Below are 23,602 nucleotides of genomic sequence, written 5' to 3' on the forward strand. Positions count from 1 at the left end.
TCCGACTCCGACAGATCACATTTACTCATCACTAACTGTCGTCTTTGAACGTTTTCTTGGGCCATTATAAATAGAAAGATGTTAAGGCTTGCTTTGTTATATTTCCTCTTACATAGCCTTTGATATGGTGAATAAAGCGCCTACGAATGAAGCCATGACCTCCAATACAAATTCCGTTGTTGCCAGGGGGATTTGGTACAACTTGTAGCAGTTTTAAACTGTTACGATGCACAAAGAAAGTATTCGTATGGATTTGATGAATTTGCAGAAACAGACGCGTTGTTACAGTCTGTTATACGGAACTTAATATGCAATATTTCACATCGTGTATAATGTTGAATAATATTATGTTTTCATACTTGCACCCTCTTCGCGGGCGGAAGTTAGGCGTTTCTGCTATGGGTGTTTGACATGTAATCTGTATCTAAAATTCAAATATTTGTCCTCCCCCAAGGTTGCTATTACAGTACATCACTGTGAAATTGTGTGACACCACTTTTATGTGATCAGTTTAAATCTAAGGATCATTTAAACAGAGCTTATTTTAAAATAAGTGTCTACAAAATGTAGTATAGAAAACAGGGGGAATTTAGAGATACACAGCAGTATTAAGGTTTCTATCTTTAACCAAAAAAACTACTGCACCCTCCCTTTCACACCAAAAATCCTGGATGGATTTTGTTGTGCCAAAGTTGCATTAAAAATTATCTTTGAGTAAATTTAAAAGCTCAGAATACATAAGCATCCGTTTCTCTAATAACACCCCCGATTTGAGCTATATTCCCTCTATCAGCAAATTCTAAAACGGAAGCTTCTTTATAGCTCCAATTTTTGTTGAAAATTGAGAGCGTGCATGTTGGATGGTAATTCTTTAATTCACCAAATAACTATATACATGGAGTTACGTAAAATTGTAGATATTCATACAATCTACAGTATTTAACACATCACTTACCATGAACAGTCGTCTATTAAATAGTCTGTTGTTTACTAACTAGTAAACATCAATACTAATAAATATACAGGGTACCCTGAGACAGACACATAGAAAAGAAGTAAGAAAATAAACAAATGCAGCATCACTTATCCCTGATGTATGCACATTTTAGATATTCAGGTGTTCAAGACAATCTCGAGGTTTGGCCTCGATAACACTATCTTTTTATCATGTGGCGGTTCTAAATCTCTTATCAGAATTTTGTGTTAGGACATTAATCATACCAATATATCAAGAGATAAAAGTCTGTTCTGCCATTTCCTTTACAAGTTCAGACCGTCTTCCTAAAACCTTTCATTCACGGTAACTTTGCTGCTTCTCTGTTTTTCTTTTCTTTCTGAAGTCTACATAGTGTACAGATATTCAGTATTTCTGTATTACGTCAGCATTTCTCCACTTTCTTACCAACCTTTAAAAACATTTCTGTGCTCATACAACCTCATTAACGATTCTTTTCACAAAACTATACAATGTAGCATATGTTTTAACAATCTTCTGTCCTTATATCTTAAGTGTTGACTCACTTTATCAAAAACTTTTTTCAATCGATTTTCCATTGCACACCAAACATATAGTACACTAAAGTCAATAGCTCACGATATTAGCAAAGCAGGTGCCATCTACTAGCTCAATTTGGTAAAGTTCAGTGAAATAGTCTAGTTCAGGTTTATTTCTTGTCCTCATCCTGTATGTTGATGGCCTCCAGCCCCTTCTGTGTGAGCAGTTCCTCCATCTCTGTAACCTGTTCATCAAAAGATTTCGATCCCATGGACAACAATCCTGAAACACAGTAAGGGATAATAATGAATATGTGATAATGTAGTATGCTGTACGCTTGAGGGGTATAACAAATGTAGTCGTATTGTCTGGTACTGAGCCGAGAGCACCTTAAGCAGATACCTCACTGGGCTACACCCAATTGTGCAATATTGCAAAAGATATGTGCAAAGTTGCACAGACCGGCACAGACCGTTGCCGAAAGGCAGCCATTTGCTGCCCAAAATTTAATTGAAAAAAAAAAGGCATTGGCAAAATGGGTGCAAAATGGTGCAATCACTGCAAATCTAACCATTGTACAATGTCATTATAAGCTTTTAAGTCAGTGAACACTGTGATTACCTTCGCCGAGAAGGTTATGCAGAGGGTAGCGTTTGTATGTATGTATGTATGTATGTGTGTAATGTACAGCATAACTCGAGAAGGCTTGGATGGATTATCTTGATATTTGGTAGGTGGGTAGGTCTTGATGAGACTAGGAAATGATTAGATTTTGGGTCCCCTAGGAGCTTGTTACGGTACTGCAGCGGAACTTCCTGTTTGGATATCTCGTATTCTGGACAAGCTATGGAACTGATTTTTGAGTGGTAGATAGCTCTTTGGACAGAGAGTAAGTGGTATAGGTTTTGGCCCCCTAGCGGCTTTTTTGGAACTGCAGGAGCAGGTTTTGGTTCAGACTTTGAAATGGAATAACTCAAGAAGGGCTTGATGGATGGTTATGATTTTTGGTAAGTAGATAGCTTGAGTGATGATGTACATGATTAGATACTTAGCATGCAAATCAGTATTTAATTTGCATAATTAATGAGGAAAGTTTATACATCCACCAAATTCCACAATAAGACTCTCAAACATATGACATATGTAACTGAAGAAGAGAGAAATATTCATAGATATCGATTATGCAAATGAAGACCTCATTTGCATAATTAATGAGAACATACTATAACTCAAGATGGGCTTGATGGATGTTAATGATTTTTGGTTTGTAGATAGCTTACGTGATGCTTTGTATGATTGGATGATAATTATGCAAATCAGATTCTAATTTGCATAATTAATGAGACAATTTTAAAAACCCGCTGTGTTCCACAATATGACTATTGAAATATATGACATTTGTTACTGAGTAATTTTGATAGATAAAAAATATGCAAATGTAGGCCTACTTTGCATAATTAATGAGAAACTACTATAATTCCATACAGGTAAATGATGGCAATTTCATACTTGTGTCATTTGGAAGTTATGTGAATGTGAACATCGTTGAATCAAATTATGCTAATAAGGACCTCATTTGCATAATTCATGATAAATGTTACTTTGTTAGCATAACCTTCTTTGTTAAGCTCATACTTTCGTTTTTTGGGGTGAAGAAGATCAACTGGTATGATTCATAATTGATGAGAAACACTCCCAATATGTCAGTCATAAAGGTTAAAATCATTTGGCGAAGGTATGAGGTCGTGGAACTCTAGTTGCCAATAAAGTCTTATTTGGAACCACATCTGGAAATGTGACATTCCCGGCTTTATAAGTTCACATATTCAAAACCTGTGCATTGCATGTCAGTGTGAGCGAAGTCTTCCAAGAAAATGTGAAAGTAGAAACATAAGGAATTTATTGTTTGGTTACCATTGTTATGTAACTTTTTGTAAGTTCAGTCATTTGCAAAACCTACGACGATTTCATAGTGAAGGCAACTATTTTTTGGCCTTTCATAATTTAAGCAAGCTTGCACCAATTTTGCAGAGCCAAGTGGATGTTATCAATATATCAATCAAATCAGTACGGTCTTATGGGCCAGAAAATAATGATATCCCTTTTTCAAAACTTTATACCGGTCTCTCCTTTTCTACATCCCTCAGGCCCTGAATCACAACTAGAGGTCACCCCAGTCACAAATACAGTGCAAGACACTTCACAGAGTGGGTTAATCCACCTCTTTAACCAATGCATCTTAATCATCATGCCAGCCACACTCTTCCATTCCAAGCCTTCGCTGATTAATTTTCCCCTCACACATCACCACAGTTTATTTTTGCCGGAGGCGTTTTTGCAAGCTAAGTAAAGCTCATGATCTGAAGATTCAAATGATTAAAGGATAAAGTGAGAAATTTTTACTGAAAGAATCATCACTCCATGCCTGACGGTGCACATCATTTCCCAAAAGTTTGAGTGATGAATATTTCAAAACTTTGCAAGTTATAACTCGAAATCCCCTATTTTGTAGAAGTGGAACATACCCAGCAGATTGTCCAGCTTTGTAAGGTCTGGCCTGGAAGAGTCCAACTTGAACTGGAGGGGGTCGAATCCTTGCAGTTTAAGAGCATTGACCATTTGTCCCTCAGCATGCTGGCCACGAAGGAAGGACACAAACACCATTTTTGCCAGGTACACTTCCTCACTGTACTTCTTAAACAGTGGCGCAAACCTGGTGGTAAAAAACAATGAGTAATGTACAACTGTTGACAACATTATGCAATATAATTAGTCTCAATTTGTTAACTCCATCAAAGTTAAAGATTCAGTAACATAATGATAATTGAATGAGTTTTTTTCTGATTCCCTGGTTAGATGTATATTAAACATGTTGGGATAAAGAAACATCACAAGGTCAATACAAGAACATCTGATTCAATATTATAAAAAAAGAAAGCTGTCAGACCATTTTGTTCTAATGTCCACCATGCCTGGAAAAGTTATGATAAAACGAATTTCACAAAAATTCTCCTTTATTTGGTGACAATTACCTCAGATATGTACCTGCCCAGTATGTTATAACATACAATTTGTTTCAGTCAGACTGTGCTTTTTCTAAGGGAAAAAACAAGAATATTCTCAAGATCTCAAATCAAATCAAAACATAAATGAAAAACTTTAAAAAACGTGACTGGTCATGAATTATTTGTGTGAATAAAGACCCTTTAGTCCAAAGCTGTACTACCTGATGAGTGAACTTGACCAGGTATCTCACTGGACTTGTGAAGTGTGACACACAAGTAAAATATGTGACCTCTACGAACAAAATGGCCGTTTAGTTCGAAACCAATGTACGCTGATTTAGACTCTTCAAACAGAGATTCCCAGTGATGGCCCCTGTTGGCGTTGACTTCATTCCTAGTCGCGCCATATTGCCAAGTGCAATTTTTTTAGATTTAAAAAAATATTTATTTTTTAGTCATTTCTGCCCAGTGAGATACCTGCTTTACCAGTGCACCCCCTCAAGAGTAAGACACTCCAACCCAAAGCCGTACTACATGATGAGTCCTTACCTGTACCCCCCTTGGGAGTTAGTGTTCTCTTCCTCATCAGTCACAATAATGAATGTCTTCACCACTTCCTTACGGTCATAGAATGGCTGCAGGCTGGCCGCAGGAGCCGTACAGCCGCTGGCTCGGACAGTGGTGGCCACATCCAGCACCTGCAGGACAAGGCCAGAAAATAATATTAGGCTACACCAAGTAATTTTTATGGATGACGTCCGCGCGCGCATTGATTTTGGTCTGTTCCCAGAAAAAAACACAAGAAATTCCGCTTCCTTACACTATGACCAAAGAGTTCCTTTTTGATATAATATGTTTCTGCAGGCCTGCAAAATCAATGGGATATGGAAAGGACAACAACTGCTGTTCAACTTCAACTGATTTATTCAAATTATTGCTGTTTTCATGATGAATAAAAGAATTCTTAGTTGCTACACCGTGTTCTCTCATTCAATTTGTGTCCTAACATGTGTCGTCGACTATTATATTTCAAATCCAGACATCTTGTTTTTTTCGGCCCTTCTTGTTTTTTTTTTGCACTCTCGCATTAGATTTAGGGTCTCCAAAGGACGTCATCCATAAAAATTACTTGGTGCAGCCTTAAAGGGGCATATTGTAGAATCTGGTGGGCAAAAACTACAAATAGTAAGAATTTGAAAGATCTACACTAAGATTCACATTTGTAACTTATTTGTTACTTATTTCCAACATGTTCCCGTCATTTTGTCACATTTCCACCATTAATAAACGACGAAAAACGCAAAACGTTTAAAATCTGGTTCATTTACGTATTAACTTGCGTCCCGCAAGTTAATATGCAAATAAGCCAGCGTATAACGCTACGAAAAATCCGAATCGACCGTTATGGTCGTAGTTCGAGCGTCACAGGAAAATCACCACAAGTGAACAAACTTCAGAACGTCGGGCGTTCGATCGCATGTTCGGTGGTTCGTCGGAATGTTGGACAAGATGGCGGCCAATTCAAGCGGCGGTGGGGATTGCGTGTATACTTTTTTTCAAGACTTTCGCAAGACACTACAAAGTCGCATCCGTACGTGATGAATATTGCTGTGCAGTTTAATATGGTAGATTCAACTAATGATGTAGAAAAATAATCAAAAACAAAGAATTTTGTTTTATGTTCATGTCACAATATGCCCCTTTAAGTAAAAGATACCTTTTTAACATCCTAACGTCAACATAAAAAAAGAATGGTGAATTTAAAGATATCTTTTAATGCAGCATCAGTAATCCCTGAGGTATGCATACTTCAGATATCCTGCAGATATCCTTTTCGTCCCCTGCCAATAGGACAATGCCACTCTTTTCGGGTCCCCCGAAAGTGCGAAATGGAACGAAATGGAACGAAATGGAACGAAATGGAACGAACTAAAACATAATTTATGTAACATTATGAAATGAAATATCAGTAGGTAGCGAAATATAAGGAACGTTGTAACATTCACAGTAGACGGGAACAGGAAGCAAATACATAATATAACGTGTTTTATTTCTTGAATCTATTTGATAATATTAAATACAATGTTTTTGCCGCGTTTGTGTGGCTGGATTCTTCCCTGAAAATGGGAGCGCCGCGTGCAAAGAGCTTGCCCGCTCTTCCTTGATTTTACCAAGGAGGTTAAATATTTCATTATTTATACAGCGTGTTTGCGTGTTGTGTGAACTGTGAAATACATGTCCTGCTCGTTGACAACCTCCCTTTGTTTTGTCGTGTACAAGAAATGTCTCCAGAGGTAGTTCTCAGTCCACGTCCGTGATTGAATGGAGTGTGAAATGTCACATTGGTGACGCAGCGCAGAGCTGCATTTGCATATCATTAACGGAGGGGTCCATTCTCCGACAGCCGACCAGCCGAACATTTGGTTGTATAAAAATAGTTGTTGTGGAGATATGCATATGCTACGTACTAGTTATGGACTAAAACCGTATGTAGATAAAACTTAGAAGCCGGAGTTTGATTCAACCTGTCGATAGCACGCCCACGTGCACAGTTCCGATGCGCTGGCAACATTGGCGCTTTATTTGCATGCGGGACTCCATTTGCAACACGCAAACACGCTGTATAAATGATAAAATTACGCTTGCCTCATGCCCTCTTGGTGAATTATGAGATGCAATGTTACCACCAACTTCTGTATAATCTAGTCCTTACTTCGATACTCAGTTCTGTTTGCTTGTTTTCCCTGCTATTTTCAGCAGTTCATTTGCAGATCGTTGGTAAACACAAAGGAAGAGCGGTGGATCTCTTTGCACACGTCGCTCCCATTTTCAGGGAAGAATTTAGCCACACAAACGCGGCAAAAATGTTGTATTTACTATTATCAAATAGATTCAAGAAATAAAACACGTTCTATTATGTATTTGCTTCCTGTTCCGGTCTACCGTGAATGTTACAACGTTCCTTATATTTCGCTATCTACTGGTATTTCATTCCATAATGTTACATATGTTTTAGTTCGTTCCATTTCGTTCCATTTCGTTCCATTTCGTTCCATTTCGCACTTTTGGGGGACCGCTCTTTTCCAGTCGTGTCAAGGCCTGGGCGCAAACTCGGGCCGCTAGCTTTACGGAATTCGAAGCAGATATGGTGAGAGGCAGAGTGCGCAAACCACTTCACCATGCAGACATGCTTAGGTTCAGTACAACTGTTGATTTACAAATCTAGAGCAGTGCCTGGCATACAAACCTGTGGTATTGTCTCAGGCAACACCTCAGGTTCAAAGTTACTGCCGTTGAAGAAGACCAGCTTGGCGGACGTGAGGGCGGTCAGCAGGCTGGCGATGATCGTGGACGTCCTGATGGCTACGCCCATGGACGAAGATGCGTCACCAATGACAACCACGGGCGGCTCCAGGGGTACGCTGTTTTAGACATGGTAGAACAAAAAGATAAAGCAGTTGATATCACACTAAGGACTACAAGCATGCTGCTTTTTCAATAGCGAGTATAGTGCAATGGGACTTTACAAAGGCTTACATTTTCAACCAAGCACAACAAGTCAGCCCTACTCTTCTAACTAAAGTGTGTTACAATATATAGGAAACTAGGATTACACTCATATGAGTCATAGCCTCCTTCGCAGACTTCCTAGAACGGCGGCATATACAGGATATTGGGGGGGGGAACACACAAGGGAGTTATGTAGCTGAGGGAGTTGTGTAGCCGAGGGGTGACCGCTGTCCTATCTGAAGTCTGCTCCCGATCGGCTTGAATAAAGGGAAATTAAAAAAACACTTAGGGGCTATCGACATCGACTTGTGAACTCCGCCGTCCCCTGGACCCCAATAAACCGCACGTGCCTCCTCCCGGCAGTGAGTTTTCACGCCCCCAAGTTCACTGATCCGGCCATTTCCTGACGGTCACCGGGGTCAAAGTCAGTTTCAAAAAAAATAAAAACGTTTCAACTTACCACAGAAGGCAAGGATTGTTTTGTTGGCCTAGCTACAGGTCACGGAAAGTCAGTTTGTTACCAGATTACCGTCTCTTGCCAAGTAAAAGCCAATGGTCCACTACACGCTCGGTTGCAGACCATCAGTGCTGTCAAAGGGAAGCTTGTTTTGTGTAGTGTCTTGGGACTATCGACCTAGCTGGCCATGGCAAATCGATTTGTTTTCAATTTCGCAATGAAGCCGAAGATGATGTTGCATATTAGCCTAAGACATGTGTATTTCAGTATTCTAAACTTGTTTAAAGTGGCGACCTCACATCCCCCCTCCCCATTTCTGCCGGTTCCGGACTACAGATATAAAAAAAATCGACAGAACTGTCCGACTGCCTTCAATAGAATAAATGCCCACATTGATTCAAGAGATAGTTTTAGTCTAGCCTCTGTTTCTGACCACGACTGGTGTGTTATTCTTGTTTCGTTTCAGCCGAAAACTAACTCCGTAACAAACCAGGCGTGTGCCGAGCCCATTCAGTCAATTGTTCCTCGCGTACGTGTGAATTACCCTTGCGCGAACATGTTAATAGCCTCTCTGAATGGCTGTCTTAATCACCCTCCCTTTATTCAAGCCGATTGGGAGCAGACTTGATAGGACGGCGGTCACCCCTCGGCTACACAACTCTCTCGGCTACATAACTCCCTAGTGTGTGTCCCCCCCCCCCAAATATCTTGTATATGCTGCCGTTCTACGAAGTCTGCAAAGGAGGCTATATGAGTCATCCCTTAGAACCTGAATAAAAACAGGATCAATATACCATTCATCAAGCCAGTGTCCAATCAGCAACTCAGTTTCTAATTGTATTTGAAGCTTTTATATTAATTACTGTTTAAAACAAAATCTATTTGTTCATAAAAAACTGTGTAAAGAGTAAATTCTACACACCTGATTTCGTGCAGTCTTTTCTCAGCCAGTGGGATCAGCAGATCAAAGAAAGAAGCCTTCTCCGGAGCATCTTCTTCTTGGTCATTACTCGTCCCTGAGGATGACCAATCATCTTCTAGATTACAAGACAACAGTCATAAGCTACATACCAATTTAGTTCAATGGCATGTAAGATTGAGTATTGGTCTGCTTGATGAAAAGACTTTTCAAAATAGTTGCCATCAATGTGAAAATAACAAAAGCTGACTGGTCTATTAATCCTTAATCACTTGACTGTAATTTGCATAGAAACATAGAATAAAACTTTTATAAGGTTTGTCATTTTCTAAACAAGGGTAGACAAAGCGGTCGGTTCATGTCAGTCTTAAGAGTGTAATACTAGTACTAGTATAGGGTTAGAGAGAGAGAGTGAGAGAGAGAGAGAGGGGGAAAAGAGGGATTGAGAGGGAGAAGGAGAGAGAGGGAACAAGAGAGAGAGATGACAGAAGAGAGAGAGAGAGAGAGAGAGAGAGAGAGAGAGAGAGAGAGAGAGAGAGAGAGAGAGAGAGAGAGAGAGAGAGAGAGAGTAAAATAGGAAGTAGCCTGGTAAAAGAAGATTCTAAGCCAAGGAGACAGTGACCTTGTGCCTTACCTTGGTACTTGTGGGAACCCTGTCTCATCATCTTCAGTGTGAGAAGACGCTCCATCAACTTCCCATAGGGAAGGTTGACCTTTGATCTGGAGGTCAGAAGGTCGTGGATGACCTTGTCTGTGGCAGGACAGGCCAGGTCCTCATAGTTCCTAAACGAGGAAAGATGAAAAAAATCTTTTAGAAAAATTAAAAGAAAAGCCTTTCTGTTATCATTTTTAGATTAAGGAATTTTACTCTTCAGTATTAATACATTGGGTGATAGACCATTCTGATTAATGCTAACTAAAATAAATATAAATGCCCATTAAAGTTTATTTATGCTCCCTTTGGAGATCACACTAGTAAAGACTAATCCCATTCTGAATACAAAGGTCTGATTTTCAAAATATTTGCTGTAACGGCACTGAACCTTAATCCGACGCAACTTTAATCCGACACTTTTGAGTATCAGCTTGCCACTTAAGATTCAGCAGGGTAATGCAAAAACTGTTAATTGCATTTCAATACAGGTACAGTACCAATGTCAAAACGGCACAGTTGTAAGGGAATAACGATCGAACTTTACAATGACGAGGTTGTCAAATTACTAACCGTTTTTATGTATTTAAGTGGGTCATGGAAGGAGGCCTAGTGGTCACATTGTCAACATTTTCTTCTTCATATTGTCATATTACATGATCTTACATAATAATCTATCTATACCTGTATCAATCAAAAGAGGAATACACAATATGTCCGTCAATAACAGCAAACAAGCCTGGTCTTATCCTTGATTCAAACAAAACTCAAATTATTTCGAGGTTTTTGAGAGCGCGTCTTCAGAAACCGCCATTTTGAATACCGGGCGAATCGCACGCTAATCACGTGAGCAATAGCAGACGACGCAGATCATTTAAATTTATCTATTTATTCATCTACTCGCTCTTTTCTCTTGGATTATTAAATAGTCATCCGTAACAAGTGTATATGTACCGCTCGAGCAGTTGAAATAGTAGCCAACATCAACAAATAAATTACTCTTTCTTTTTCCCCCTATTTTGAAATGTAAAAGTCCCAAGCCACGTGTGGGCTAGTGCTACACGCATTGGAGACGATACCAACCCTCTCAGTATGGGTTAGCACGCTTACACAACCAAATAATTGAATTTTGACAGAAGTAATGCAAACGTAAAGCTTTTGCATCATTTATTAAAGACACATGTCATATTTTCAGTCCTGAAACAAACATTCCCACCAGGGCTAAGACCATAGCGACACACGAGGGTCTAACTCCCCTTTACCACTGACAGTGCTCTGCACACTTGGTACAGGCCGATGACCTGTGTTAGGAAAGTTTCCGGTTCCACCTGATAGTTTGCAGGACATTTGCAAGCTATAGTGCAAGGCATCGTCAGTTAATCGCCTTTTAATAGCTGTAGCAGGCCCTCAAGGATTCAATCCCAAGGTTTACAATATCCACGACCGTGCAATGGAACATAAGAACGGATCTGTCGCACGGTGATGTTTTTCAGGACTATTTTTTTTACCGCCGCTATCGTTAATGCATTGGCGTACCGACTGTGACATGTGGTGCCTACGGTAACTAGTGTAAGTGGCCGTTGGTTGACCGAGAACTTGAGAAATAACCGTTGTTGTTAATACGAAAATTACGGGTAAACAGCGACACTATTGTGTAGTGTCGGATTAAAGTTTCGTTTGGAACAAATTACACAAGGCACCGTCATATTGGGTGCTATGTTGAAGACGTAATTTTCCCAAGATTTTTTAATGATTGGAAGAGTGACACGCATGTAGTAATGGCGACGAAAACAATGTACACGATACAGTCAATGATTACCGAAATACTTGATAGTCCACTCGTTTATTTATCGTACAATGGTGCGTGGTCGTAAAAGTGTTGGATTAAGGTTCAGTGCCGTTATATATAGCCACTTCTCCAGAGGTGTTGCTAAAAAAACACTGAAAACTACAAAAACACATTACCACAGTAGGGTGTCCAGGTCTGTTGTGTACAGTGCAATCCTGGCCTTGGTCTCCTCAGTCAGGGAGTCTTTGTGGGGCTTGATGTGTGCATACGGAATGTCAAAGGTCATGACCAGTTCGTTGACATTCTCCTTCGTCAGGTGCCCACAGTTTCTTACCATACTCCCAGCTGGTGCCACACTACCAAAACAGTACGGCAGGAACCAGGGTAGCTTGAAATCCTGTGGATACATAGGAAAGTTTAAAGATGAACTAAACTTTCCTCATTCAAAATTGTGCAAATTAGGTAGTGATTAGTATCTTATTAATACGCAAATCACCACTCAAGCTTACTACATACATAAATCACAAAGATCCATCAACCCCATCTTGAGTTAAATCCTTTTTCAAACTCTTAAATTAAATTGGCCCCTTCTTTTTAGAAAAAAGACCACTAGGGGGCCGAACCATGACCATAGCAATTTTCAAAACTGAAAGTTCCACTGCAGAACTGTAAAAAGCTGCTAGAAGGCTCATTAGCGAACTTCACGAAAACAGGACAGAAAACATAATATTAATGGCGTTGGTAACAGGCCTTAAATGTTGACTCCTGTGATATCATTTGAATATGGAATACAGTGTTACAATACCTCTTTCTTCATTAGGCCACACCAATTTAATTTCTTGGTTAACAGAATTTTTGAAAAAATGCTAGATTAGAAAATCAACATGAAAACAGAATCTCAGAGGAAAGTTTGTGCTTTGGTGAACACAGTTTCAGGGAGTGAACATGGTCAGGTGCAAGTTTTCACCCCAGCTTTCTGTTTTGAAGATGTCCTTAGTCATACCATACTCTGTGTGTTTAGTTTTGTTCATCCTTCCTCACCACCTAGAATTCATGATAAAGGCAACTTTTTTTTACCAAACTTTTCTTTTATTTGCACGCCTGCGTGACAGTTGTGGGGTCCCCAGATGATGTTATCCATGCAATCAAATCAACATGGCCTTAAATGCAATAACAAAGATCCCAAAAACTTGAATTATTGTAAGCATTGCATCTCTCAATACCTTCTTTGGGTTGAAGTGACAGAGGTCTGCCAGGCGCTTCCACGGTTCAGGAGGGAAAAACAAGGCGTAGAACTCCAACTGTTCAGCTGTCAGTCTGGACACCCAGCGACGGACATGTCGGGCCAACGCTCCGCTCATTGATCCCAGCTGTAAACATTTGGAAAAAAGGAAATAATTAGGATTTTAACCAAAAGCAAGTTTCCATTTGGCTACCAAATTTCCATTGTTAATGGGGTAAGGTATCAGGGAGAAGGTTAAATCATCAAATACAAGGCAGATATATAAAATGCCCTGCCAGGCATAATAATTTAAGTCATGTGAAGTAAATCTTATGCCTGATATCAGAGTGGGCCTTCATGTTTCATGATTTGGGGAAAAAATTAGGGAAGCCTTTCCAGAAACAGTCGACTGACAAGACAGTACACAAATGGGAAAATATGTTGTGTGGTTGCCTTGGTATGAAGTTGCAGAATTGACACTGGTGAAGTAGCCTTAAATGGGGGTACTGACACTAAGTTGGTGAAGACTAGTAAAGTGCACTTCTTGAATACAGGAATAGAAGACTTGTTGGCTGTAACCATCATGTTTTGAATCCTTATTTCTAGACTTGGAGAACATTTTATGGTCTGTATTTCATAATTTTAGCCATCTTGTTTAAATAAAAAACATTTTGCTTTTTTTCATCAGATTTGTAGTCTTAAGAGAATGTCATCCATAGAATTAACTATTAGCCTTGGTCTTTTAAAGAAAGTGTAGGTTTAAGAACAAATATGAATGTAAAAGATTTTCATCATTTCGGCTGTTTGTGCAAACTGTTATCCCAGTGAATGAAAGTTTTGCAAGAAACAAAGTGGCAGAAGATACCATTATACTTACAGGGGGTTTGATAGCACTCAAGTTGTCCTTGTTGGACTTGACCTTGCCCATGGCTTTCTTCTTAGTCTTCCCAGGTTGGAGTTCAAGACGCTTCATCTTCTTCTCACACTCACGCACCTTTCGCCCAGAGTCCAGCAAAGTCAAGGCCTTTAGGAGAAACAGGATGTCTATAACATGATGATGTTCTTAATAGTAGACATTCAGGAGCACCATCTAGCATATTCTAAAGGTACTGCACCTGTTGTACATACATAACTAACAGTAACTTAAAGTGTATAAGACACCAATCAAAATCAAAAATTCCAGGAAATTACATAAAACATAATAGTATTGTTTGATAACATAGACATTTGCACAAAATACACACCCTTCAGACGTTGTTGCACATCGAAACATCAAAACATCATACCTCCAGCTTTTGATTCTTCCCACCAGGTAATTATTTATCAGTGACTTTACTTTTCCGATGACGTCACATTGAGCATGGCAGCCGGTTTGGAACTTTGCACTGCGGCTCGCAAAGATTGTTCTTTTGAGAAGCAAACAAGCTAAATATTATGATATCTTTTAATTGAATGTAATCAGTGAATCACCATAATTGAGCACTGTTTGCTCATTAAATGATGTTTTTCACAAGCCATGGTGTAAGGTTCCGAACTGGCTGCCGTGTTTTTGTGACGTCATCGGAAGAGTAAAGTCACTGATTAATGTAATTACCTGGTGGGGAGATCAGAGAGAAATCAATAGCTGGCAGTATGGTTTCTTATGGTTCAAAGTTAAATAACATCAGAAGGGTGTGTATTTGTTTTAAATGTTTATATTCATTGAATGATAACGGGGGCCGCCCGAACATCACACGCGCCCGAACATCGCACGGATTTTTTACTGATCTTATTTTGCATAAGTACGCCGTGTTTGTGTCCGATGACTATGCTGATAAGGAAGGTAAATAACCCAAGTTCATGCACATAATTGTCATTTACATTCAAAACATATGTGTACATATTCATTTCTTGTTTTGTCGAAAAGTAATATTTTGACAATAATGATGGCAACGCTGAGTAGAGGGTCACTGCGTAGCTAGACGGCCCGGCACCTAAATATACGACCTGTGCCAAGCAGATACATAAGTCTCACAGCTATCATACACATAAGAAAAATAATTTCATAAAACACTAAAAATTTGGGTCTTTAAGTGTTTGTTGAGAAGAAAACCGACCAAAGAAAAACAACGTAAACATTGCTGTCGTCTGACGACGTTGTTTTCGCCATTTTTTGGGCCGCGATGGTGGCGGAACGATTCAACGCACAGTTTTGTTACGCTCTAACATGTGATTGGTACCGTCTATGAAAAGGAAACTGAATACAGAGATGGCGAATATGTTTCCCAATAAGTAGACTGAGTATTGTTGATGTAAGCGGTGTCGTTTTTTCGTAATGATTTCGTAAGTCGGGCCGCATTCAATACGTACGTCGGGCCGCGTAGTAGCCTATTTCCCATGGGAACATGAGCTGGGATGCGCTAGATATAGCCCTTCTCACATGACGTTAGAAGTGCACACAGTCAAAATTTTCCGGTCAAAAGAAAGCTAGAATATAGCAGACTTCAAGCCTTATTTATATTTCCCTAACTTCATCACCAACTTCCGAAGAGAGCAAAATTACCAAAGCGTACTAAGTTAGGCACACTATCTGGCGCAGCACTAAATCAGAAGGTACATTCGTGAAAATGTCTCACAGCGTCTTCCGCATGTAACGCGGAGCATGAAGGGCCCATGAACAGTATGAATACATTTCTTGTCCAAGTATGGTCTTAATAGATGAATGTGTTCAAAATTCATTCATTAAAACCTGACCACTCTCCGGCAACCAGCAATGGAGCGCCGTGAGTTCCAGCGCGCAAAAAAACGTCCGGTGGTTGGGCACCCCCCGTTACTATTTCTATTACAGAAAATAAGAAAATGCTGTACTTTGGTGTCATAAACACTTTAAGTTGGGACAAGCCTGACTAAAACAAGCCTCTTGCAGCAAGTTAGTGAATTCTTATCAGCCCCTAGCGGTGAGAGATTGTTACAGGTTTGCGTAGCGAAACCTGTGTAGGATCCGCCGGGTTGTGTGTGGGCCGCCATCTTGAATTTTGTGACGACACGGATCGCCATTTTGTATTCCCATGAGCGGTGGGAGTAGGCGAGCCCTTCCTTTCACAGACTCCGTGGCGCGCGGATGATTTGTTATAGTTCCTTCTCTTCACCCAACGCCACCCCGCCCCCACCATACCACGTGTATAGCTTGACACAAATAACCTCCTTGCTGGGCCTGACATAGTTATACACTCAGGGGTAACAACAACAAAGACAGCGACCTTACAGAACACCCATTTGGGCGGAGTAAGTGACTTGTCCCTTGTTGATTTTAGGCACCTGAGCCTACATGTATTTGGCCCAACTGCTCATAATTCATTTTGCACGCATTCATTTTGCAGTGCCTGGAGGATGACATCCCTATAATCAAATCAGTATGGCGTGGTTATAATTAACCCTTTAGGCTGATTAACTACTTAACCGTAACATGTGTGACATTGAATAATAATTTTGTGCTATAATTGTCTGTTGGACTTCTCCACCCATTTATATGTCCTTTAAAAGTAATGGAACATTCTACTGGGTAGGTGGCAAAGACTAAGAGAGACGCCTGGCAGTTACTAGATGAATTTCAATTATCAAAGTAAAAATAACCTTCAGAATTTCAACCAGTCCAAACTTGCTTGAGTCCTGTAGAAAGGTGTCAGCTAGGGTGTGGTCGTGCCGCGCCCATGCGGCTGCCAGCGCACGGATACGCGACCCTACAGACATGAAAGGTGAAAATATATGTCAGAACATTAACTCATACATCAACTGAAGGTTTTAACCTTTAGCAATACTGAAGTAGGCATTCCCTATTGCAAGGAGGTTAAATGTGTATTTAACCTCCTTGCCTATTGGTAGGCAGCAGGGAGGCACTGTTAGTTCCGGTGCTAACAAATACATCAAACGGAGGTGCAAATGGCGGCATGTTTATAAAGTTTCAAGATTTCTTAGTACTCGATCCAGGTTTAATGGCCAAGGGGGTTTTGGAATCCCCAATGACTTACATTTGTATGTTTGGAATTGTAGACAATATAGCTCAGTTAATTCTCGGCTGGGTCATACCATTAAAGACTTTAGAAATTGTACAAATGTGTACATACTGCTTATCGTGGCCAAAGGGCTTAGAAAATTTGAGATGGGCACCACCATTGACGCCACCAAGTAGCGGGGGGAGGATTTTAATTTTCAACATGATGATTAATTGATCAATTTATGAAATTACCTTGAGGAACCTCGGCTCCATTCTTCTCTAGCACGGCCATGACAGCGGCGTAGCGGATCCTGTCCTTCTCTTGCGCCGCGTGATGCTGCTGGAAACTGTGGTTACTTGTAAACAGGGTCATCAGGTCACAGGCCAGGTCATCTGATGACCCCTGACCTTCAGCCTCCACAGCCCACTCATCCTATTGGACAAAAAAAAAACACACCAAATTTCTCAGCATTCACCGATTTCACACTTCCCAAGATGCACCGTCGGGGTGTCGTAAAACCCGGCAATGCTGATTTTGCCTTAATTCTTCTTAGCTATAGTGTGCAAAAGTATCCTTCTATAAGAACGTAATGAACTCCGCTTGCTTCAAATCGGTAAGTGCTGTTTATTCATGACCTCTAATCGCCCAGAAAACACCACAGCGATTATCAAAGTCTATGAAAGGAAAACATTGCCGGATTTAAACTGAACAGTTGAATCGGTTGACATAGGGTTTGTTTTTCTGCCTTTTTCCTGATTGGGGTAGCTTTATTTTTGCTATGTCGGTGAAAAGTAGTTCCTTGATCTATTTCACAGGGGTGCCAAAGAATACATACGAATTTTACGGAATACATACGAATTTTACGGAATACATACGAAATTTACGGAATACATACGATCCAATACGCGGAATACATACGATCCTTACTAATTTGCTAGCCATTGCGCTAGCACCGAATCAAGCTTTGTCTGATCCTCCTAGTTGGTGTAAGCCTAAATCAGTCTTATTAATTAAATTAGAGTTTATCCGGATGGGATACGCCATCATTGAGCTCTTAAAAGCCAAGATATGGTACGAAGAACTGGCTATACCAAGTCTGCCATATTGAATTTGCCGCCGAGTTCATTACGTTCTTATAATCTTACTTTCGCACGCTAAGAAAAATTAACACAAAATCGGCAATATCGGGTTTTACGACACCCGACGGTGCATCTTGGGAAGTGTGAAATCAGTGAATTGTGTTGGAAGAAGGTTAATTGAAAGGCTGTGTATCTCATTCTATTACTAGTATATGAAATAGAGGTACAATATTATGTTATTGAAAAAGAAGATGAATACAAACATGTTGAATCATTTTTTTTTTGGTGCAATTTATTTTGATGAAAAATGTTGATGATTTTATGTTTGTGTAGACTGTGCCGCCTAGAAAAAACAATATCATTCAAAATAACTTTTCATTATTAAGTTTAGTTGAATTTACAATCATAAGAAAATAAGAAGGTGAACTGTACCTATCAATAGAGCTGAAAAGAAACGTTTATCAAATTTAAGAACAGACCGTACGGGTCAGGGTGGAGCTATTGGGAAAAAAGAAATGAAGAATGACGCTAACATGAACATGTCTTTTGCAGTGCTTAACTTGGAGATCATATAACCAAGCTCAGATGACGTCATTCAGGTATTGCACAACGATTGCATGTTGTGAGTATAATAGTACAGTATTGCATCAACCGTGGTATCGCATCAAAAGATCGTCTTCAACTGAAATGAGTCTTGCAAATGTGAAGTATAATGTTTACTCAGTAACGTGAGAGTAACGTTACCAACCTTCGGTCTCTGCGGCCTGTCCCGGCCGAAGTTCCCGCGGCCTCCCCGGGTCCGTCCCCGCCCCCTTCCACCGGCGCCGCCCCGGCCTCTCCCGTGGCTCGGCATCGTGTAGAATTTTTATATCTCTAACTCGATATAAATTTCTGCAAGGAAATAAGATTTCTACCATATCATATTTGATTTTGTACAAATGAGACGGTAGCTTGAAATTCTCTTCTTTAACTCGATTTTGCACGTTAACAAAACGTGTTTTCCCCTAGCAACCTCAGAGACATGTCACAGTGCTCGGGCAGTCGTTGATCAGTTGGATATAAGGCGGGAATGGGTCGTCGGTGGTGTTTGGCCGTAGGCAGTGTTTGAGTCGGGAATGGCTGTCCAATTTTCCTGCGAGTCGTGAACTGGGTGTACACAGGTCGTCGATGCGGCCTTTTCAGACCGAAACACGACCATAGTCATACCAAATCCACCATACGACTCAACACCGCTTCAATCCCGACTGAAGAGTTTGAATCAGGTCGTGTTTTTCCCTGACTGAAAATCAACTTTTCCACCACGGGAAACCTACCACGTTGTCTTGACGACGTTACTTGTTGCCAAGACTACCGAAACAAAAAATGGCTGACTCCCGGGCACGCGGGCGCCATGTCAACTCCGGGGAGTGACGGGATGCTGATACACGTCACCATGGTGATGGTTTCCGTGGCTACCGGAATGATTGACAGCTTGGAGAGCGCACCACGTGCTCCGGGGTACGCGGCTCACATGAGTGACGGGATACGGACTCTCGTCACCGAGGTGACGGTTTCCGTGGCTACCGGAATGATTGACATTTGAGGGAACCACGTGCATCGGGGTAGTCGGCAGGCGCGTGTGTCAACGTTAATTTTAAAAAAAGGGTATCTAAAAAAGGGTAAACATGCTTAGTTTACTCAAAAAGATTACATACGTCCTTGGGTTACTACGTTAATCAAATGTTATATTTGAAAGCGCTCAGTAACTCACGATAATTGTTGTTCTTTTTATTTTTCTGTCCTATTCAATGTACAAAATAAACATCAGGACTAATTTCGATCCAAAATCAACATAACACGGAGGAATCCTGAAACATGCACGGTCAATGATAAGATACAATGATCAGGTACACAACAATAGTATCCATAGCTTGTAACAACGTAAGACACAATATAACATCAATACATACAAACAACATGAACAGAATATAAGGTATCAATACATACAACATAAACAACACAACACATACAACATAAACATAAGTGCACAGTGTGATTCGAACCCGCGCCAGATCTGACAAGCATGCTTCGCAAGCGCGACGTCTACCAATCGAGCTACAGGGCATTTCGCGGCATGGGCAACTGTTTTTACCCAGTATTCAAGATCGCGGTCCGCCGAGTGCAATCTTATGCGTATTCTCTACATGTTTAACGGCAAATCATCAGATGTAACTAATATTGCACAGCAATTCGAGCTTTCAAATTCTTTTCAATCCTCATTGTAAAGTCTCTTGGAGTTCTGAATGATATAGGCTGTAAATTTCGGGTGAAAAAAAAAAAGTGCTCGGTGGCGTAGTGGCATGAGAGCGGAGTATGTGAATAGCGTGTTGACAAGGTCGCGGGATCGAATCCAGGTATGTCGCACGAATTTTTTTGTTGCCTCGGATATTCATTTATTTCTTTAATCATATATAATTTTTATTTATTTATATATCTATCTATCTATCTATTTACCTATTTATTTATTTATTTATACATATATAATTCGACCTTGTATGAAGTTAAAAATCGAAGAGGGAATAATATTCACTCCGGTGTTTCCACTGTAACCCGCTGAATGAATTCTCTTAAATGGCCTTTTTAAATCAACATTACCTTGTGGATAGTGCCTTCAGAAACAAGTTACAAGTATCCTAAGATCTAGAAAGATCTAGAACTCGATGATATAAGGGAGTTTTTGAACGACATATATCTAGTGCCGTTTTCTCTACTTTTCCTCGGCACAGGAAAGAAGCAGTAAGTTAAGAACACCAACGCTTTATTACGTATTTACGTCATACAACAAATATACACAATCGCATACACAGGATGGGAGAGAGTGAGTGAGGGTGTTACACAGGATACCAACAAGTCGGCAAAAATAAAACATTTTCAACCCCGATCCCGCTTGCGTCTTACTTAGTTAAGTGTATCCATTAACATTCCTACCGTCTCCGATGAGAGAAACCACCAACGAACTTGACGGAAACCACACACTTCATCAATTGTTCTAAACGAGGTGAGAAACATTGTTTTATATTTGACATAGATTGTCATTTCTTAACATAGACGGCAGACATTTTGTCGGCGTGGCTTTGCTGACGAAGATTTTACGGGCCTTGTCGACTTCTGATGGTGCAGGCTCCTGATACGCGGCAAGTAGACTCGGTCGACACAGGGCCTGCAGGGGAATGGTAAGTCTGGGGTTGGTGCAACAATTACAAAATCAAGTATACACGGATAACTTAGAAATACATAGGTATCGGCTGAGAAACTATAGAATTGACTTCGCTCACGTCGGCCGCCTTTGCACAAGGACTCCAGGAAGTAAGGTTGCGCCAAGCGATCTGAAGGGACACCACGACTACCTATATATGTAACATGATCATGATGCGCACATTGAAAAGCTTTCAAACAGAAACAGAATTAAACGAACGAAATGGAACAAAAGGGAACGAACTAGAACATAACGAAACAAACGAAATTGAACGAAATAAAAGCTAATTGAACGAAATTGAACGAAACAAAACGAAATTGAACGAAATAAAAGCTAATTGAACGAAATTGAACGAAACAACCCGAAATAAAAGCTAATTGAACGAAACAAGACGAAATTGAACGTAATGAAAGCTAATTGAACGAAATTGAACGAGATAAAAGCTAATTGAACGAAATTGAATGAAATAAAAGCTAATTGAATGAAATTAAACTAAGCGTAACGAAATTGAACGAATCGGAACGAAGTTGAACGGATCTGAACGAAATTGAATGGTTAAATTAATGGCAACAATCCGCAACATGATGTAACGAAATAAAATATGAACATTTGATAGTGCGAATTGTGTGCTAAAAGCAACCCAACACCGGCTCAAGTTCAGCCCGACAACAACAGATAATAATTTTTCAAAACCATCCTAAACAAACGGGAAAACAACCGAAAACAAGAGAGCAACCCAATTAATTTGATTTGTTCACTTGTGAAATGAAAGCTGATACTGCAGATTTACGTGTAGTAGTTTGAGGTTGTCTGAATTGTGTAGCTCATGCATAGTGTCTTTGAGTATAATTTTAGTATGAAAGGTTGCCTTGAAAATGATTCTGCAAACTTCTGCTGACTTTCTTGATATCTTAGTGAAATCTTACGATAGTTTCTATATATCTTTATAACAGATTTAACGTTAGTTCTGACCGTCAAATATGATTGACTTTCTTCTGTAATAAGCGGTAAAACTCCGTGAGAGGATTTGAAACACAAGAATGGAAGCGATAAACATATTAGAAATAAAAAAAATCAAAACGCAAAAAGTTGACATCGTGCCTAGTAAACTGCCTCCAGCATGTTCTTATAGTTGATCCTGAAAAAGAGAACAAGAAAATAGTTGTGTTTTTTTGGACAAATACAGCAATTATCATGTACAGCGACCTCGTGCTGCAAGACGTGTGTATCGTAAGAATGAGTTACGTCACTGGGGTTTTAGTACAGATAAGGAGATTATAAGGACATAAATCAACAATATGTGCACATTTCCATGCTTAACTCGTGTGACTAACCTACTTTTACTTTATTTGGGTAATTAGGATAGAACGCATGTAATGACCTCTAATGACCTCTCCTCTCGAAGTCGACCAGAATACGACTATACACGTCTGATTACCGACCGCGTCGTATTTTGGGCGGAACATCGTCGTGATTACGTCCATGGGATTCAATGATCCAGCCGTGCGGTCGTGTTTTCGTGGGCAGAAAAGTCGTGAAACGGGCGTTCGAGATTAACGACTTAGGCCAGACTTAATTACGCTCCAAACCCAACGCATTCCCGCCTGCCCGAGCACTGTGTGTATGGGGAGGGGCTGAGCATGAAACTGTGAGCCACAGTGACCGGGAAAAGAACGATCTTTACAATCTAAAGTAGACAAGCTTCTATGACGGAGGAAATAACCGAAGACAAAACGGGCCTACCTTCGACTTGCAGCTGACGCCCTGGCGTTGTGATGTAAGGAACAGGACCGATCTGTTAGTCTTTTATAGATGTTGAAGCTAAGATATTGCACAACATTGTATCATCCCGGAAATAGGTCATTCGCCCATAGGGTCAAAGGTCATGATATGACAACACGTCTACAAAACACTGTTCTCTCAAGAAAAATAAAACGTGATTAATCTGAAAAAAAGATGCCCTGATTATCTCCATGAAAAATAGAGATACTAAAGTTTTGGTCACAGTGTCTGTGTGTCTGTGTTTCCGGATTTTTCTAGTCAAGAACCTCTCAAAACTCAAGAACCTCTCAGTGCATTATGATGATATTTGGTAGAATATCAAAAATTTGGTATGTGAGTAGGTGATGGAAAGACGAATGTCAAGGTCCATTTGAGGCTCCCTGGTATGTGACCTTGGTACTGCAGCAGAACGTTTTTTCTTTCCCATCTTCTGACCTGGACGTGATGTGGTCTTGATTTGTTGGTGGCAGATAGCTTCTGTAA

General features: G+C 40.1%; 1 protein-coding gene across 4 annotated transcripts; it reads right to left on the reverse strand.

The window, feature by feature from the left end:
* Nucleotides 1-856: 856 nt before the first annotated feature.
* Nucleotides 857-23,211, reverse strand: LOC136421381 (uncharacterized). Of its 4 annotated transcripts, none has more exons than XM_066408658.1 (13): nt 23,081-23,211; nt 18,851-18,993; nt 17,275-17,455; nt 16,662-16,768; nt 13,927-14,073; nt 13,051-13,197; nt 12,004-12,224; nt 10,021-10,169; nt 9,390-9,483; nt 7,748-7,922; nt 5,050-5,198; nt 4,021-4,208; nt 857-1,777 (listed from the first exon to the last, which is right to left on the reverse strand). In XM_066408658.1, exons 2-13 carry the CDS (start codon nt 18,953-18,955, stop codon nt 1,665-1,667), a joined length of 1,776 nt encoding a protein of 591 aa, XP_066264755.1. In that variant the 5' UTR covers nt 18,956-18,993; nt 23,081-23,211; the 3' UTR covers nt 857-1,664. The 4 variants fall into 4 exon arrangements, with proteins under 4 accessions (XP_066264755.1, XP_066264746.1, XP_066264736.1 ...); XM_066408649.1 differs by having other exon boundaries at nt 9,390-9,501; XM_066408639.1 differs by having other exon boundaries at nt 9,390-9,504.
* Nucleotides 23,212-23,602: the final 391 nt, after the last annotated feature.

Source organism: Branchiostoma lanceolatum, chromosome 1 (genome assembly GCF_035083965.1).
Source record: "Branchiostoma lanceolatum isolate klBraLanc5 chromosome 1, klBraLanc5.hap2, whole genome shotgun sequence".
In the NCBI taxonomy this organism is placed as follows: domain Eukaryota; kingdom Metazoa; phylum Chordata; class Leptocardii; order Amphioxiformes; family Branchiostomatidae; genus Branchiostoma; species Branchiostoma lanceolatum.

Excerpts from the sequence above, each read along its gene's own strand:
- LOC136421381 (XM_066408639.1), bottom strand. The coding sequence starts at position 18,955 with ATGCCGAGCCACGGGAGAGGCCGGGGCGGCGCCGGTGGAAGGGGGCGG. Across the intron at positions 13,198-13,926 it reads TGAGTGCTATCAAACCCCCT|CTGGGATCAATGAGCGGAGC; the intron begins GTAAGTATAATG and ends AAATGTTTACAG. Across the intron at positions 10,170-12,003 it reads GACCTGGACACCCTACTGTG|GAACTATGAGGACCTGGCCT; the intron begins GTAATGTGTTTT and ends TTCCTCGTTTAG.